Source organism: Myripristis murdjan, chromosome 13 (assembly GCF_902150065.1).
Source record: "Myripristis murdjan chromosome 13, fMyrMur1.1, whole genome shotgun sequence".
NCBI classification, from domain to species: domain Eukaryota; kingdom Metazoa; phylum Chordata; class Actinopteri; order Holocentriformes; family Holocentridae; genus Myripristis; species Myripristis murdjan.
The window spans coordinates 3,748,691-3,765,971 of NC_043992.1; the positions used below are offsets into that span (position 1 = coordinate 3,748,691).

General features: G+C 44.3%; 1 protein-coding gene across 2 annotated transcripts in view; it reads left to right on the plus strand.

Annotated features, from left to right (window-relative positions):
- ccdc9 (coiled-coil domain containing 9) overlaps positions 1-15,740 on the plus strand; it is a 40,343-nt gene extending 24,603 nt beyond the window's left edge. Inside the window, exons 12-15 of one of the 2 annotated variants that reach the window (XM_030067909.1) lie at positions 489-1,044; positions 3,590-3,799; positions 6,862-7,044; positions 11,651-15,740. In XM_030067909.1, coding sequence (XP_029923769.1) covers positions 489-1,044; positions 3,590-3,799; positions 6,862-7,044; positions 11,651-11,655 — 954 coding nt within the window. In that variant the 3' untranslated portion in view covers positions 11,656-15,740. The remainder of the gene's footprint in view (positions 1-488; positions 1,045-3,589; positions 3,800-6,861; positions 7,045-11,650) is intronic. The other variant, XM_030067910.1, reaches the window with a different exon arrangement.
- The last annotated feature ends 1,541 nt before the right edge of the window (positions 15,741-17,281 follow it).

A 17,281-nucleotide genomic window follows, 5' to 3' on the forward strand; every position in this document is an offset into this window, starting at 1 on the left:
TTTCCAGCAAAACAGTCCAGCTGACAGTTGTTGGAGACATTTTGAAAAAGGCAGTTTTACTGTCACAGAGCTCCCTACTGATCCTGGGTTAACACCGGTCATGGAATGTCTGGGAAGTCTATTCCAGACAGGGAAAGTCGAGGAATTTAATTCAGTCTTTGGACAGGTCATGGAATATCATGGTATTTAAAAAAAAATCAGTAGTTATTCACCATCATATTCACCATCATATTCCCTGGAGAATAAACAGAATAATAAACTTTGAATTGATTAAAATTTTAATCAAGGAAAAGAATCATATTACATTTTTATGGTTTTGGGAATTCAATATTTAAGTGCTGGAAAAGTCAAACTGTAAAAATCACTTAAGGATAGATGGAAGATGAATTTGTGTCTTATCGCATTGATTTCTAACCCATTTTTCCTCCTAATTTAATGCAACTTTGTCGTAAAGTTCCCCTAAAAATCTCTGCTTCATCCTTTCTCAGGTGGAGGAGAAGAACGGAGACGGAGACGATGACGAGGACGAGTGGGAGGACGCCAGCGACGGTGAAGACGCCGTGGAAGAAGGGAGCAACGGCTCTGAGGGAGAGCGGGACTCCGGCGCTGACGAAAAGAAAGACGCAGAGAAAGAGAAACAAACCTCGAGTAAAGATGCCTCCCCCGCTTCCCCGCCGCCTCAATCGCCTCCAGCCTCCGGCCCGTCTGCAGGAAGCCCCAAAGAGCAGCGCACCCCCAGGCCCAAGGTGCACATCCCCTCGCCAGCGGCGGCCCAGGACTCCCCGGAGGGAGCCAAGCCCCTCAGCCCCTTCTCCCCGCTGGACGGCCACCAGCCCGTGTCGGACTGGGGCGAGGAGATGGAGATGCTGTCGCCCCGGAGCAGCATGGGAGGAGAGAGCCCGCTGAAGCCCCCCAGCACCGAGGCGAGCCCCCCGCAGGCCAAGGACAAGACCCAAGCTGAGGAGCAGAAGCAGGAAGCGAGCCCGACCACCAGCCCCTGTAAACCTGCCGAGCCCCAGGAGGAGGAGAAGGACTCGCAGACAGGTAGCAGTTTGACTGACGCCATATTTCTATCACCACACTCACAGTAACGCCGCAGTAACGCCGCAGTAACGCCACAGTAACGCCACAGTAACGCCGCAGTAACACCACAGTAACGCCACAGTAGTGCTGAAACCATCGGCCAGGTAATCAGTTAATCAGTCGGCAGAACACTGTTCAGTTACAACCTTGATGTTTATCAACGTTGTAACCATATTACTGATTTAGCAAGTAAAAATTCTCATTGTCTGATTCCAGCTGCACTAAGAGGCTAATAATTGTTTTATGAAATTATGAAATTAACATTTTGGGTTTTATTTGCTGCCGGCCACACTAAGGAGTTGATTTTGAAGACATCACTTTGGTCTCTGCCAACTTCTCATGAACGTTTGTCATTATTTGTCCTTCCATGTAGACTAAAGTACTAAGAAGTACATCAAAAACAGAACCAGAAGATTAATGGATTATAGTTGAGAATAAAAAATAATCAGGAAACAATAATCACAATCACTTTTTCAGTGCTTAGTTTTCCATTTTCAGATGTTTTTTTGTTTGTTTGTTTTTTTTAAATAGAAAAAAAAAACTTTCTTTACATTACTGGATCTAAGAGGTTAGTGCCAACAGACACAACATTTGATTTTCATTAATTTGAATGTCATGTTCATATTGAATTCTTAAATGCAAAAAGGTGATTTTGAATACATAAATTGAGAAATTTTATTTGGAAATTTAAATCTGAAATTGGATACTGTGGCTTGAATTTGCATGCCTCTGCCAAGGAGGCAGATCTGGTATTTGCCCTCAGCCAACAGCGCAGTTCAACTCTGTTAGATCAGCTGGTCGGCTCTGACACACACACACACACACACACACTCATTCATATGAGCTGAAGCAGCAACACTGGGTGTGTTAAACTAGGCAGACCTGAGTCGTATAGAGCAGCCATTTATTATTTCATCTCCTGAAAACCATCATGAGCAAACACATTTGGAGTCTGAATAATGTCTTTGAGATTACCAAGGTGTGGCCTGTATGTCATTTCTTTCAGTTCTGCTGAAATAGTGTTTTTACAGCAGAGTTTTAACACTGGAGTCTGTGGCGCTTCAGCATCTGAGCCGGTAACGTCAGCTAACCAAACACAGGGGGAAGGAGGCGAACTGCAACAAGCCGTAGTCACGATTCTGTTTGTTCTTGTTGTATATTTTGGCTGATTGAAAATTTAATCAACTCTTCCTTGGCTCAAGACCAGCCTTCCACAAAGCTTCAAGTAAATCTATTCAGGGGTTTTTGAGACATCTTGTTCACAGAGAGGCAGACGGACACAGCAATTACATAACTTGCACCACCTCCTTGTAATGATGCGTCCTGGCCAGACTTTGTGCAGAGAGCACAGCAAACTCCAGCTCAGTGCTGTGTGTAACAGACTGTTGTTGTTGCTGCTGCTTGGCTAAGCCGGCCTGTCCGTGCGTTAAAAAAGCGACAGGTTTGTTGGTTTATTTAAACACGGCAGTTAAATGTGACAGTGTGTGGGGACTGAGGTGTTCACTCACCTGCTCTCATCCCGAGCCACTTTAAAACCTCGGACTGGAGTCTGTCAAACACAAAACGTGTCACGAACTGAACTGCTGAAGCCAGATGGACGACAAGCTGCTCTCTTCTACAGAATGGCTCTGAATTTGTAGGCCATATGCTTAACATTTTTTTTCCCTTGAGAGTCAAAATACAGACATTTTGTCTGATTGTTTAATTTTTTTTAATAATTACTGTTCTTTGGGGGATTCTGTGATCACAAATGGTCAATTTAGAAGGTTTATTAGCTGATTATTACAGATCACTTGATCATCAGTTGATCACTTCACTCCTAATTACTTTTAGCTTCTAACTGCATTTTCTCACATTTATTCCAGTTGCATCCTCAGTATCATCATGACAAACTCAAATTTGTGCTGTTCAATTCCTGATCCTTTGAGTAATCGGATTTTGGCGTCGGTGTGTATTGATACTGGATGTCAGTGTGTTTGATCAGTTCTGTATCAGTCAGATCAGGGATGCAGAAACTGTTGTCTGTATTGAAGGGATCCCACTCAGTGGATAAAATCACCTTTTATTCATGCCACTCACTGTTCCTCCACACCGATTCTCTCTCTCCTCTCTATCACTCTGTCTCTTTGTGTCGATCGCCCTCTCTTCTCTCCATCCTGCCTCTGATCTCTCTCTCTCTCTCTCTCTCTCTCTCTCTCTCTCTCTCTCTCTCTCTCCCTCTCTCCACCGGGGGATAGAGAGCGGGTTGGAAAAGGGAAATACTGTCTGAAACGTAGCTCTTTTTCTCTCCTCTTTTTGTCTCTTTTTGTTTGCGTCTCCTCTAATGTTTTCTCCGCTCGTCTCGTCTCACGTCTCCTCTTATCTTGTCTCGTCTCCGTGCTCTCCCTCCCTCCCTCGCCCGGCCTCGCCTCGCTCCCTTCCCTTTTCATTTCTGTCTCCTGTCCTATCTCTTTCCCCTCTTCCCCCCACTTTTTCCTCTCGATCGCTCCTCGCCCTCCTCCCTCAGCAGTAGAAGCTGCCGCTGAAACCCAGCAGAGTGTGACAGTGTCAGAGCCAGACTCCGCTCCCGCAGACACCCCCGCCGCCCCGGCCTCTGACCCCGCCCCCTCTGGTGTATCTGATCCCGCCCCCTCTGACGTCTCCGACCAGCTCCCTGAGGTCACTGAGGCCGCTGCTACGACGTCGGACCAGGAAACACCCGCCGCTCCTCCAGAAGGTACAGAACTCACTGCAAAACTACAAGGACCATCATGCCCTGCTTCTGTTTCAATAGATAAATTACTACATCCTGGTCTTTCCTGTGTTCGTGCAACAGCTGCTGCACCAAAAACATTACCACCACTGAGGACGAAAATGAAAACAAGTAAAATCCTCTGTATTTTAGACAAAATTGTTCCTGAATGTAAATGCTGATTTTGAGTCAAACAGTTGTCCATTCATGCCTCAGCGACAGCCGTGGCCGGGGGTTTTATGTTTTCGGGTCGTTGGTCTGTCTCAGGAATGCCAAAGGTCAAAGGTCCTGGTCACTGTGAGCTCACGAAACATCTTTTGGGCCATAATCCAAGAATTCATATGTTGCACACAAATGTCAAACAGGATAAAATGATGAGGAGGTGACATTTTATGTCCAAAAGGTCAAAGGTCGACTTCGCTGTGACTTCATAATGTTGTGAGTCTCTTGAGGAAGAACAGTCGGCTCTGTCCCCAGCTGACGAGAGCTCAAGTGAGTCCAGTCCAGTCCCAAGGTGCTTGTACGTGTCCAGCCTCCTCCAGAGGACAGCCGGGACAGGTGTCCTCCTGCTCCTCTGGTGTGGCTGATACTGAGCTCCAGGTGATTATGGTTACGCCATGTGACGAAGCTCTCCAGCCTCTGTTCTCTGTAAAAATAATCTCTCAGTGAAGACAGCATGTTTCGCGCTGGAATCATAAATGTCAATATAGTGATAACTTCCATTTCCATTCCTTTTATTAAATTCCTTCAAAGTCTTCACTACAAATATTACGACATGGGTGAAGCTTGACTGGTTGGTGGAGGCTCACAACTGAGAGACGGTACGTCTAATTTGTTGATGTTTTTGTTTGTTGTGCCGAGACCTAACTTCATGATCAAACTGACAAACAGCAGCGTGACACATTTCTGCCGTTATTCAGTTGTGTCACTGCTGAAAACATGCCACACAGCCCGCGCTGCCACGACAAACAAACAGCAACCCAAAAAGACAGCGACAGGACTGGGACTTTAACACTGAATTCAGGTCTTTTTACTGATTTTAAATAATCGTTTTGGTCATTATTTCTTAATGTTTAAAAAATGACAATACAGGAGTTAGTTAGAAAAGCTTCATTTGACCTGGCATACCTGTGTGCTGTTTCATTATTCCAGCTAAATCGCACTGTATCTCAGACTGGCTGCAGATTGAAACCTTTATGCAGCTGTCTTAATGTGTTAAATGTTAAATTCCCTCAAAAACTTGACACGGGGCTGAGCTGAGCCATGAGAACTTTTTAGTGTGTGTAGATGTACCCACACACCTGCTCACTTACCTCTGGGAGCTTGACCCCCTGAGGCTCAAACGTCGGTGAACTCAGTTGATTTTGATTTTTAGAGTAAAAGTGTGTGGACTTTTTTCTTTTTTCGTGATTTGAAATGCGCAGATATGTTTGTATGGCTATTAAATTTAATTGTGAGCGCTTTAATGGTCTAAAAGTTGACGCTTGAAATTGTGCTAATCCATTTCGTGACTGCCAGATCTATCAATTTATAAAAATAAAACTGAGCTGGGTACACAATAAACACTAATAATGCAAATATTTTATTAGTATAGCACAAATCACACAGTTACAAAGTGTTTCACATATAGGATGAAAACACAAGTACAAGTACACATCCGCACATCCATACAGCCATGCTGTGTATCAGTGTTTAGTAACACATCTGTGATACACCTGAACACAAAAACCAACCAGACAGGAGGAACACAAAACTGGGTGAACCCAAGGTTACAAGACTGGCCTGTGCCACAGTTAATTCTTTGAAATGTAATTTATAAAAAAAAAAAAAAAAAAACACACACACACACACACACACTTTTTTCTTTGTCACTTCACTCTCAATTCCATTTCCCGTCCGTTGCGCTCAGGTAGCGCAGCAGTTCCCATCAGCCCCGGGGCCGCTGACACCAACAGCCTGATTGACTCGTGTGAACGAGGATAGAGGAATGATGAACTCTATCCCCTCTCTCTCTCTCTCTCTCTCTCTCTCTCTCTCTCTCTCTCTCTCTCTCTCTCTCCCCTCTCCCTCTCCTCTCTCTCTCTCTCTCTCTCTCTCTCTCTCCCTCTCTCTCTCTCTCTCTCTCTCTCTCTCTCTCTCTCTCTCTCTCTCTCTCTCTCTCTCTCTCTCTCTCTGAAGTAGATCGGCTTTATTGGCGTGACCGGTGCGCTCCTGTTGCCAGAGCAGTCATGGATATTAAAAAGAATTTATTTCAGATCTGTGCCGAGCAAGTTTATGCATGCACACAGAAATTACACAGACAGTCTGATGATCTAATATTTCCTGTTGGTTTATTGTTGTTGTCACATCTCGCAGCTCAAATGGAAATAAACAACCACACAAAAACTGATAAAACAACTAAGGGATTGCAGGATATATTTTTTTCTTTCATTTTTAATAGTTAATCATTGAATGCCAGTAGAGGTGTTCTGTTAACATCCGTGTTGCATGTAGTGGGGTGTAAATCAGATCTAACTAGACTTGCTGGATTTGATTGTTTTGTGTAATTTTATTTCAACTACTAATGTCTTTATTTTATTTTATTTTATTGTAGTATTCATTTTTTTATTTAGATTGACAAGATTGATTTGTTATATTTTTTTTATTTTGTTATTTCTTCAGATAGTCTTGTTATTTTCTGTTTCTGCGTTTTATTTTTTAGTTACTATTTATCCTTTTTGGTTATTTTTTTATTCATTATTTTCCCCGTCCTTCCAGCTTGTGATTGACTCCTGCATCTATGGGATAAGAGAGTGATTGGTTAGTGGGGTGGGGGTAGTGGGGTCCAAACAGGTGAAATATTACTTGGAAATTTGGGATGTGCCACCTTTTCACATTTTTTTGAAGGTGCCAACAGGACTTTGGGTTTAGCGCTTCCCTGAGAATCACATCGTTGAGGCACAACCCTCCCTTCCAACACAGGACATTTGTTTTCAGCAGTCTTCTCTCTCTCTCTTTCTCTCTCTCTCACACACTCTCTCTCTCTCTCTTTCTCTCTCTCTCTCCAGACAAATCAGACCCCTCTCCTTCTCCCTCGCCCCCCGCCTCGTCCTCTCCTGCCATCCTGGAGGTGGAGCAGAACTCTTCTGAGCCAGCGGAGGGGAAAAGCGATGACGCCGCACCATCTGGGGCCGGCCCGACACCGGCGGCGGCGGAAACGTCCTCGGAGACCTCGGAGCAGCCGTCCTCAGGTGCGGTGCACATCAGTGACTTTGAGACGGTTGCGTACAGTAAGACGTCGCAGACACCCGTCACCACCCACCACTAACCGAGCTCTCACCCCGTTCACCCTCCTGTCTTCTGTCTCCGTTCTCCTTGTCGCCCGCTGTCCTCGTTCTCTGTTTTCCTCACCCACTCACTCAGCCTTGCTTTTTTTTGTTTCCCTTCTGTTTCTGCATAAATCATGGTCGGAGCTGTTTAAACACAGCACAAGCATTCTGCCTCACTTTTGAGTTTGACACCACTCTGTCGTCACATCACTGCATCCTCCAGCCAATCGGGAGCCCTTCCTCCTGTTTGAAACTCCTCCCGGCTCTCCTCCTCTCCTCCTCCTGTGATGGACTGAAAGCACTAACTCACCTCCTGCTGCGGTCTGTGTTGTATCTGCTCACTGTGTTGTTGAACCCTGCCCTCTCCTCCTCCTCCTCCTCCTCCTCCTCCTCTTCCTCTTCCTCCTCCTCCAGATCAGCTGGTTCTTCCTTGTCATCTGAACTCTTTCCTTTCATCACCTTTTTTTATGTGGCTGTGATGAAGATGCTGTCTGTGCCTGCATTACCAAGTCTCTGTGCCTCTCTCTCTCCTGTGGTTTTCCCCGGTGTCGATCTCAGTTTGATCACCCAGTGTGAGCGATGGGAGCAGAGAGAGGCAGAGAGAGGAAGGAAAATCAAATGTGACCCCTTTGTTTTGTTTTGCTCCCTTCTCTGTGCGTTGGTGGCATCTTGGAGCTCACATGTTTCCAGTTAGTCTGGCCCTGCGAGGCGAACGACAGTAACTCCTTTGTGTGTCTTTTTAAAAGGTCAAAAGTCAAAACTTCTGCATTAGATTTCCAGTCGACACAATTGACGACCGATAACTGCTACTATTGAATATCCTCACTTCTGTTCCAGCGATGGCAGCAGATAAACTTGTTGTACAGCTGGCTCAGTTACTGCTCTTGGGCCCGGCGATGATTCAGTTGTTGTGTGTTCTGATTCTGTCTGGATTATCAGATAAATGACCTTCCCTCCAGGAAGTACCACTTGAACCCTCCCACCACCTCAGGGCAGTGAAGACGGGCAAATCAGGATGGCAGAAAGGGCATGAGTGATGTAGCTTCATTAGCCAACATGGCTGACAATATGCAAATGAATAGGACCTACTTATGCTTAATTAAATATCTTATTTATCTCTCTTCGCCATCCATGTTTTGGATATTGGGTTTCTTTTCTTTAAAGAAATGAGCAACCAGTTACAAATCAGATGCCTTATCTCTGTTTTTACTCCCAACCAAAAGGCATGTAAAATATAGTAATGTAATAATAAACATTATTTTTACAGTATCTCTCAAAAGCACAGTTACAAAGTGTTCCATGGCATGCTGCAACAAACAAAAAGGAAAATAAAATAAGGCTCAAAAATGATGTTGGAGGAGGAACAAGCCAAACAAATGACAATAAGTAGAATAAAGAGTCTAGAAATTATTTGGTTGGTTCGTTTATTTACAAATCACAAATCCTGATATAATATGGCTTATAGTTTCCATAAGAAAAGAAAGATAAAAGAAAAAAGCTCAAAGAATTGGAAAAAAATAGACAAAAAGGGAGAACAAGTGGTATTACCGGTAGGCTTTATGATTAAAATATTCTTGAAGACGACATTAAATGCACCACAAAGAGCACCTGAAAGCAGCATTAGGCGGTGGCTTGTGGCTACTTGGTGGCCAGTGTGGAGGTCTCCACAGACCCTGAGCCACTAGAGGCTGCCATCACACCAGGGCTGCTTCTCGGCGCTCACGGCAAAATCCAGGCTTCAGCCATGACGGCTAATAGCAGTCAGCTTTCCTCTGCTGTGCTGTAAAATGATGCACTCTGTAGTGTCGCACAGTGAAACGAATAAAATCACCCGTGTGTTTCAGTCAAACTGTCATCCCTGGATATTTGCAGAAGCTCACAGAACATTTCAGCTCCCCCCTCTTCACAGCTGGTCAGCAGCAGATCAAGTGGTATTTTTCCAGCCTTGGAGTTCAGAGATTTCCCGGTTCCAATTTGCCATGAACGCACCGTTTTGTTATGCTTCCTTGTTCAGCTTCGGTCGGGCTGATCTGTCAGCTGGTCGTTGTTGTTGTTGTTGTTGTTGTTGTACACGGCTTCACTAATCCTTTACACCGTCATGTTGACGAAAAGTGTTTGTTTTTGTTGCTTTTATCTTTTTCTTTTTTCACCTTTTTGTGTCTCACTGTCATCGTCACTGCTGTGTTCACTTCCCCTGACTGTATTGTCTTTCTCCTTTTTTATTGTGGAGTTTTTCAACCCAAACCATAGACATTGTTGTTGTCAATACACTGAGTAGACTCTAAAATGATATCAGGTTATTTGTCGTGGAGCTGGCCGGCCTGACTGTAACATGACACTTGGTAAACATTTTTATCCAAAGCACCTTCCAGAACCACGCGTGCATCCATTTTCAGGAGGGGCGTCCCGGTGGGAATCGATCCCCTGGTGGTTCGAGGCTCGGTGTCCTGCTCTGACAGGACCACATGATCTATCTGTTGCTCCTTTTTTGGCTTTGACAGTGTGCGAAATGGACAGACCACGGGCTAGAAGACAGCCACTCATTAGTCTTTCTCCTCACAAGCTCCTGTCTGTGGTGCTGATGATTCTGGCTAATGGCTTTAAAGTTTCAACATAGAAAAATAAAAACCGCTTCCTCGGTTTACCCGCGCTGTAAAACAACCCCACACTGATTGCATTTACACTTGTTCCCATTATCTGTGACTCATTTTCGATAAACAGATGAAGTCAGATGAGATCATATGACAAGTGTGTGTTTGCATGTGCACGTTATGTGCGAGTGTTTGTGTTGGTTTATGTGCCTGTGCCTCTGCGTTTGTTTTTTTTTTGTGTGCGTTAGGTCAGGGCGGAGGCCAGGAAACGAGGGGAATTAGAGGCACAATTAAGTTTTTAAAAGGCTTTTGAGAGGAAATGAGCAGCGGCCTGCTGGACAGATGATAGGACAGATCGAGCAGAAAGTGTTTGAAGTGCCCGAGTCTGATCGAATCAAACCTCGTCGTGTTTCTGAGGCTCCACAAGAGACGATCTGACTGCGGACTGGGTGAGGCCGACGTGAATCACAAATACATCAATTATGTGGTTCATTGTTATTATCCTTTAAGATATTTCTGTTTTTTTTTTCTGTTACTGTATTTCTCCTTTGTTTGGCTGGGAAGGAGCCATTGAGAGACAACATCTGTTGTTCAGCGAGTCCTGGTCAAGACGGCAGCTCAGTTAGTTTCATATAAAAAACACTTTAACACGAAACAAGAAGGAACAGCAACTCAAAGGAAACAGTGAGGGAAGAGACGTACGCAGCCTGTACCTGCCAAGTCAAGGAAATTATGTAAAACATGATTTCAGATTTTCAGTTGAGTGATTCCAAAAATGCCATATATATTCAATGTGGAGGCGATTCTTTACCTTAAAAATCTGGGATTCAGTTTGTGAGAGTGATTGGTCAAAGACAAACCAAAGACTCAAGTGACTCACCTCATAGCTCCAGACTGACATACACACATCTGTCAATCAGATTTGATCAAATCAAGAGAAGGCAGAGAAAACCTGATAACTGCAGGGGAGCTCAGCCTGACAGAGCTGCTCTCCATTCCACATCAGTTTGGTTTGTTTGAACATGTAATAATTCTCAAAATGCAGCTTTGTTTCCATTTTTTTATTGACAAAATGGAAAAAAAATTGCCATTTTCTCTTAAATCTTTGACCAAAATGCTAATTCTCCTCAGTTCTCCCTCCTGGAAAACAGCCTGTTTTCATGATTACCTTGAAGCAGCTATATTTACCCTCAGTGAATTTATTTTAATTTGAAGATTTATTTTGAAGATTAGAAAATTTTTGGCCTCAAGATTATGCACAAACCATTTTTGACCTTTTGGATGCTTTTGAATCGTCCCTACCCATCAACACATCCTTCTCCGTCATCCTGCTTCAAGAAATAAACACATAAATAAATAAATACGTTGAATTAAACGGTTAAGACACCGACTAAATGCTGTTTGCTTGGAACTATAATATATAATCACTAACACGTCGGACAGTTGAACAGGCTTGTTTTTGCAGTTGGATAATTCTGTATATTTTATAGATTCCATCTCTTTGAATAGTGAATTATTTCTTAAAACCAGAGTGGGAAGGTCACACTTTCTCTGTTGGCCGCTGTTTCTGAGTCAGTGATTCAGACCCACATAGAGCTCCAGTGCTGTGCCATTCTCTGCTAATTAAGCTGCACTCTCAGGCCTGCAATTTACCCCTTTCACTGAAAGGCAAGAGCCAACACACTCTCACACACACACACATACACACACACACACACACACACACGTTCAAACAGCTGGAGTCAGGGACAGGATTCCCTCGAGCCACCCATTTTTAAAAATGTATGCACTTTTGATACTGTGAGGTGCTTTGGGTAAAAGCATCCAGTGAAATGACACATAATCACACACACACACACACACACACACACACACACACACATCCAGCGTGTGTGACCCCCTCCCCACTTCCTCCCTGTGTGTTTTTTTACCAACAGGCTGAAGGCTGACGGGAACACAGACGCACTCTTCTAAAGGTTCATAGAGGATGGAGGGCTGGAGGGATTGATGGTGGAGGAAGAGGAGGAGGGGAAGGAGGATGAAGAACACCACACTATTCATTATTGGAGTGACCATCGAGGATTTAAAAAAAATAATAAAAACAAGGAGGAAAAAATGAATTGTAACCATGTGGGTGGTGGCAGAGGGGACTGTGTGTAGCCGTCATGGACCAACGTCTGTCTCGCTCTCTGCTGCTTTCAGCGCCGGCTCGTCTGTCCAGGCCGCCGCCGCTGCCGCCACCGCACATCTCTCTCACTCTGTCTCATGTCAGCTGTCACATCTACAACATCCACCGGATCCATACTGGTTTTAGGGCATCGAAAAAATATTTTCCAGCGTGATCACAGAGGTTTTAATCTGCATTGAGAAAAGGTCTTGAACAGGGTCTGAGTCCCTCTACAAGACCACACGTGTTCAGATGCAGAGCAGCATCACCAGACCCAAGTAGTCTGGAACCGCTCAGTCCATTTCTGATTTCCAAGGAGCGTTAAAAACAGCCGCAGACCGAAATGCCACAAGATGCAGTTGGATGAACTCCCAACCAATCAGAGCAGCAAACAGTCTAGTATCAAATCTGCCCCGGGTTAGATCAGTTTTGATTGGCCGACGTGGGCCAGGTTGGCCGGAAATCATGGGATGGGGGGCAAATCAATCTGCTAGAGCAGTGGTTCTCAAATGGGGTTACCCCTAGAGGTATGTTGGAGTACTGCAGTGGGTCCATGAGATTTTTTTTTTAATGTTCATTTAAAAAATATCAATCATGGATAATTCCTAAAATAATTAGTATATGCTATAATAATTTCAATAACAAAAATGTAACTAAGTTTGATGAAGCACATTTTATCTTCAGTTTTCCCTCTGGGTTTCCTGAAGGTGTCAGATGAAGAAAACACAAAAAACATCCAGAAAATGAATTAGTGTTTGAAGCGTAGCAGCAACACAGCTGAGAACAAGGAGGAAGAGGAGAAGCAGAAACAGAGACAATACAGTTTTGTCTCTACTGGTCAGGCTGTGCTGGACTTAAAACACATATTAAAGGGGTTTTGTCACTGAGAAAGCTTAGAGAACCACTGTGCTAGAGCTGGACACCAGGAGCTGGCTGAGTGGCCGGGCTCCCAGGCCACAGCAGAACCTGCTGTGATTCAAAAACACACAGATAATCAGAAAACTCAAACTCTGGCTGTGAAACCGGCCTGACATTACAGGAGGCTTCAGAGGACGGTCAGCGCCCTCTGGTGGCCATGTTGGAGGTCCAAAGCTCTTTGATGACGGTCGCTTCCAAGCTAATTTTGACTCTAAATGAACACAACTCAGTGTTTAGCTCATTTCTACACTTTTGTGGCTTCAGTTTTTATGTATTTAGATCATCAGCCTGGCGGCTAGCTAACTGTAGTATCTGGTCTGCTAGCTAGCACTGAACTGTAGCTAATGTAGCTTGAAGAAACTAGCGTTAGCAGTAGCTAGTGATTGCTAGCTAACAGTTTAAGTATAACATTAGTGTAAGTTGCTTTGTTTAAGTAGCTTGCTGGCTAGTTAGCTGGCTAACAGTTTGTTCAGCTTAGTCTCAGCCTGTAGAGAGAGAAAGCTACACCAATAACAACAGAGACAAGAGTGCAGTACTGTCTGTTTGCCATCAGGGGCAGCGCTGAGCACCTGTTTAACACAGTGGAATACATGACAGTCAATGGGGCTCTGCTAAAAAATGATCACTATATTTGATTTCAGATGTTGACCAGTAACTGGACTGGTCACACAGCCCAGTGTTCATAACATGAAACTGTCAATTGTAAAATTAAAGACCATTTCAGAAGATATAGTATATAATATATAGTAACAAAAATGAAAAAATGAATTTAGAGTGCTGATGTTCTCCCACAGCTCCAATTGAGTGCTGTTTATTTTGCTCTGCTTGACCCAGTTCAGTGCACGACGCCCCCTGCAGGTAGTCTCACATTCTTGTGCGTAGCCCCCTGTATAGACTGGGAGCTAACTCTCATTAAGCTGCAGCGCAGAGTGTTGTGGAGTGGAGGCCAGGGCAGACTGTTCACTTTTAATTAAAGCATGGCTGAAGTGACACAGCCTCGGCACAACAGCGAATGTCACCTGGGTCCTCCTCCTCCTGCCTGCTTGTAATATATTTAGACTTTTATTTGTGCACCGCCCGTTCTCCACTTGGACCTCCATGATGGTGCCAGATGTGGTTGCTAGGAGATCTGTGATGCAACTGCGAAGCCTCTATTTTAAGTGATGCAGGTGGCCGTCTGGTGCCGGCGACACGGCAGTGAATCCCAGCTCCGTCGGTGTGGTGATGTAGCGAGTGCACGGGCCTGCACCCGTCTCACTGTCAGTGTGGTGAGGAGGGGCGAGGATCTGTCTCTGCTCTCCGGGTTTTATTGTGTGGCTTTTAATTGCTTTGTGTGTTTTTTTCATATGAGATGCTGACTGCTGCTGACTCCACTTTGCTTTGTTTTCTGAAAGGTGTCAGACGGGTGAGTGAGAGAGAGTGGGAACATAGCCCAGAGCGATCATACATAACACTGAACTTCACTTTCAAAAAATCAGCATCCCTTGGCCTGAATGTCTACATGAGCTTGTTTTTGGGTAGCTTGCAAGGCTTTAAGTGTGCATTTTATTTAATGTTCCTCATCAGTGCGGCTGCACAGGCTTGCTGTGTGTGTGTGTGTGTGTGTGTGTGTGGCAGAAGAAGTGAGCATGCACCCACTCTGCCACAGTCAGATGTGAACCTGTGACACTCACACCTCCACCCACATCTGTTCTTATCAGAAAAGCAGTCATGTACCTGCAACAGTCTTAATATCAGCGAGGGCTGCTTGCAGATTTCTGCCGCTCTTTGCCTCTTGGGAATCAGAAAAACGGTGCATTTTTTTTAATATTCACGCCGATGCAAACTGTGCTGCCATGTTCTGACTGATGTCGCGTGAACACTGAGAGGCCAGTTCAGCAGCGGGATCTGTCACATCTGTCTGATTCCACTCTTCTCATGTAAGACCATGCTGCCTCTGAAATGCGGCTTCAAGATTTTTTCATTTGAAATGAATTTGAGGTTCATTCCAAAATGACATGTAAAAAAATCTGGTGAGAAAATAAACGTAGACCTACTCATAAAGTCAACACAAAACAACTAAAGGTCTTTTCTTGCAAAGTGATTCCATTTTGTTGGGGATGTTATTCGCTTTTCTCCCAGAGTGTAGTCGTAGTAATTTGTTAAGGACCTGTCATCAAGTTACAAAATGTAGTAATATTAATTACTGCTGAAGTAATTAATGTCAGGCCGTTTTTTAAATAGAAGATGCATTATGGAGTGACACCATTAACCTCAGCAGACAAGGGCTTTAGTTGGTTTTCTTTGAGGTTTCTGCTGGGTCTGTGAATCATGTCGGCTGTATCGGCCTGCGAGGTGTTGAGGAACACGGGGAAAAATTGGATGCTTTAATGTAATTTTAGTTTAGTTTTGTTTTGTATCAAAGGAGTGGAAGTGCGTTTGGAGTGCGTGGAACTGCAATATGTATAGTTTTTAAATGCAACTGAACATTCCACTGTCTGAGGGTTGTATGAAATGTCTGAGCTGTTGTTTTTTTGTTGTTGTTTTCTTCTGTTTTTGCATTATGGGTATCTTTGTTTTTTCCTCCTCAGCTCTGATGACTCTGTGATTGTATTTAAGGCCGTAGGATATTTCACAACACACAACATATTTCTAAACTTGTCTTCCCGTTTGATACTACACAAAACTGCGTGAAGACATAACAAGGTTTGCCTTTGGAGTGGAGTGTGAGTGTTTTAAATAACAGCAACTACAAGGACTTAGCATGATCCAGAATTGTAGCTTTTTATTCTTGTCAGATCCATTCATCATGAAATAAATAAATCAATGCCCCTATTAATTATCTCCCTCACGAGAGAGAGAGGGAGAGGGTGCCCACATGAAATGTAAAGCACACTGCTGCTTTTTCATTTATTTTAGGTTTTTCCTCATTTCGCCAATAAATGTATTTCTCTGGTCTCTTATATCTAGTGTGTGTGGTTTTGTGTGGAAAACCTGCTCTTCAGGGTGAAGGCTTACGTTTATATCTAACAAAAAAAAGCCATGATGTGTATCCATGGTGGATTAAAATAATGTTACCTCATCTTCTTCGGGTAATTTTTTGTCAAAGTGCAGATGATAACATCCTGTGAAACGTGTGTGTGCTGTGATAACCTGCCTGCCCTGCAGCCGTGTGTGTGTGTGTGTGTGTGTGTGTGTGTGAGAGAGAGAGAGAGAGAGAGAGAGAGAGTGTGTGTGTGTGTGACTGACTGACTGAGAGGAGTGAGGCTGCAGAGTGAGGCAGATCTATGTCCTGCATCAGTGTGGCAGCATAAAACCTTTAGAAACCCTTTGTGCCCCCGTGCACAAACTGAATGCAGAGTGCTCTCGTGGCTCTGAATCGTGTCGTGCACGTGGTTTCGACCTTGGCCGCTGCGGGCCTGGAGCTCCCGAGCCCGTGTTTCTTTCTCCTCCCCTCCGCTCCCAACCCAACCCCTCCTTCTGTAAACTGTGCATTATGAGGGCTAGAAATGCCTGCATGGATGTGGCTGTGCGTTGACAGCCTCATGACGTGTGTGTGTGTGTGTGTGTGTGTGTGTGTGTGTGTGTGTGTGTGTGTGTGTGTGTGTGTGTGTGTGTATGTGTGTGTGTGTGTGTGTGTGTGTGTGTGTGTGTGGAGGAGAAGGTTTGATCCTGCCCGGTGTGTGTGTGAGAGAGAGAGGCTTCGGCGCAGCTTGGAGCAGCTCAAGGAGAAAAGAAAGAGGCCATAATTTGCGGGATGATGATGATTCTCCTGCGCCTTCATCTCTCCCATCCTCTGCTGCGGGACGCTTCTCTCAAACTATAACCCAATCGTTGCGTCTTGCGTACTTTACGCCCCTCCCCGCCCGAGGCTGCGTCAAGTGACGCGCAGACACACAGAGCCACGCCGGAACTCCGGCGGCGTCGCCTCCAAAATAAGAGCGTCATTTCATTTTCACCTCTTGGAGAAGTTGTGTAACTGAGATTGGATAGGCAAGCATGACAGATGGATGAGTAAAATCTGATGGCTAAAGTAGAGGTTCTAATCACAAGAACACAATGATAGTCCGAATTTAGCGATAAAGTGTCTCTGTTCAAACTCATGAAACACACAAGAGGCCAGATCTAATTAACCAGTGCTTCAGATGTTTAGAAACAGTCAGTTTACTTTGTTTAATGCTTTGCTAATGGAACTTTGCTATTACGATTATTTAGTTGGTCTTATTTGATGTTTAATTTTTCTTTATTTTAGCATTGTAGCACTTAGCTACTTCCAGCACCTCGTCGCATATTAACATAGGCAAGTAGTTATTAAATTGGCCCACTGTCCTGTTTTGCCAGCCATCAGTTTGTTCAGGTTAGCTTTAACTGGCCCTCTTGTAGCTTGTTGTGTTGTGAGTATTTTCGGTTGAGAGTACAGATACGGATAAAAATAAATTTACTGTAAGATAGTGAACAAAAAATGGAAATGTTACTTTTGGGATGTAGACTGCTAAACAGCAAT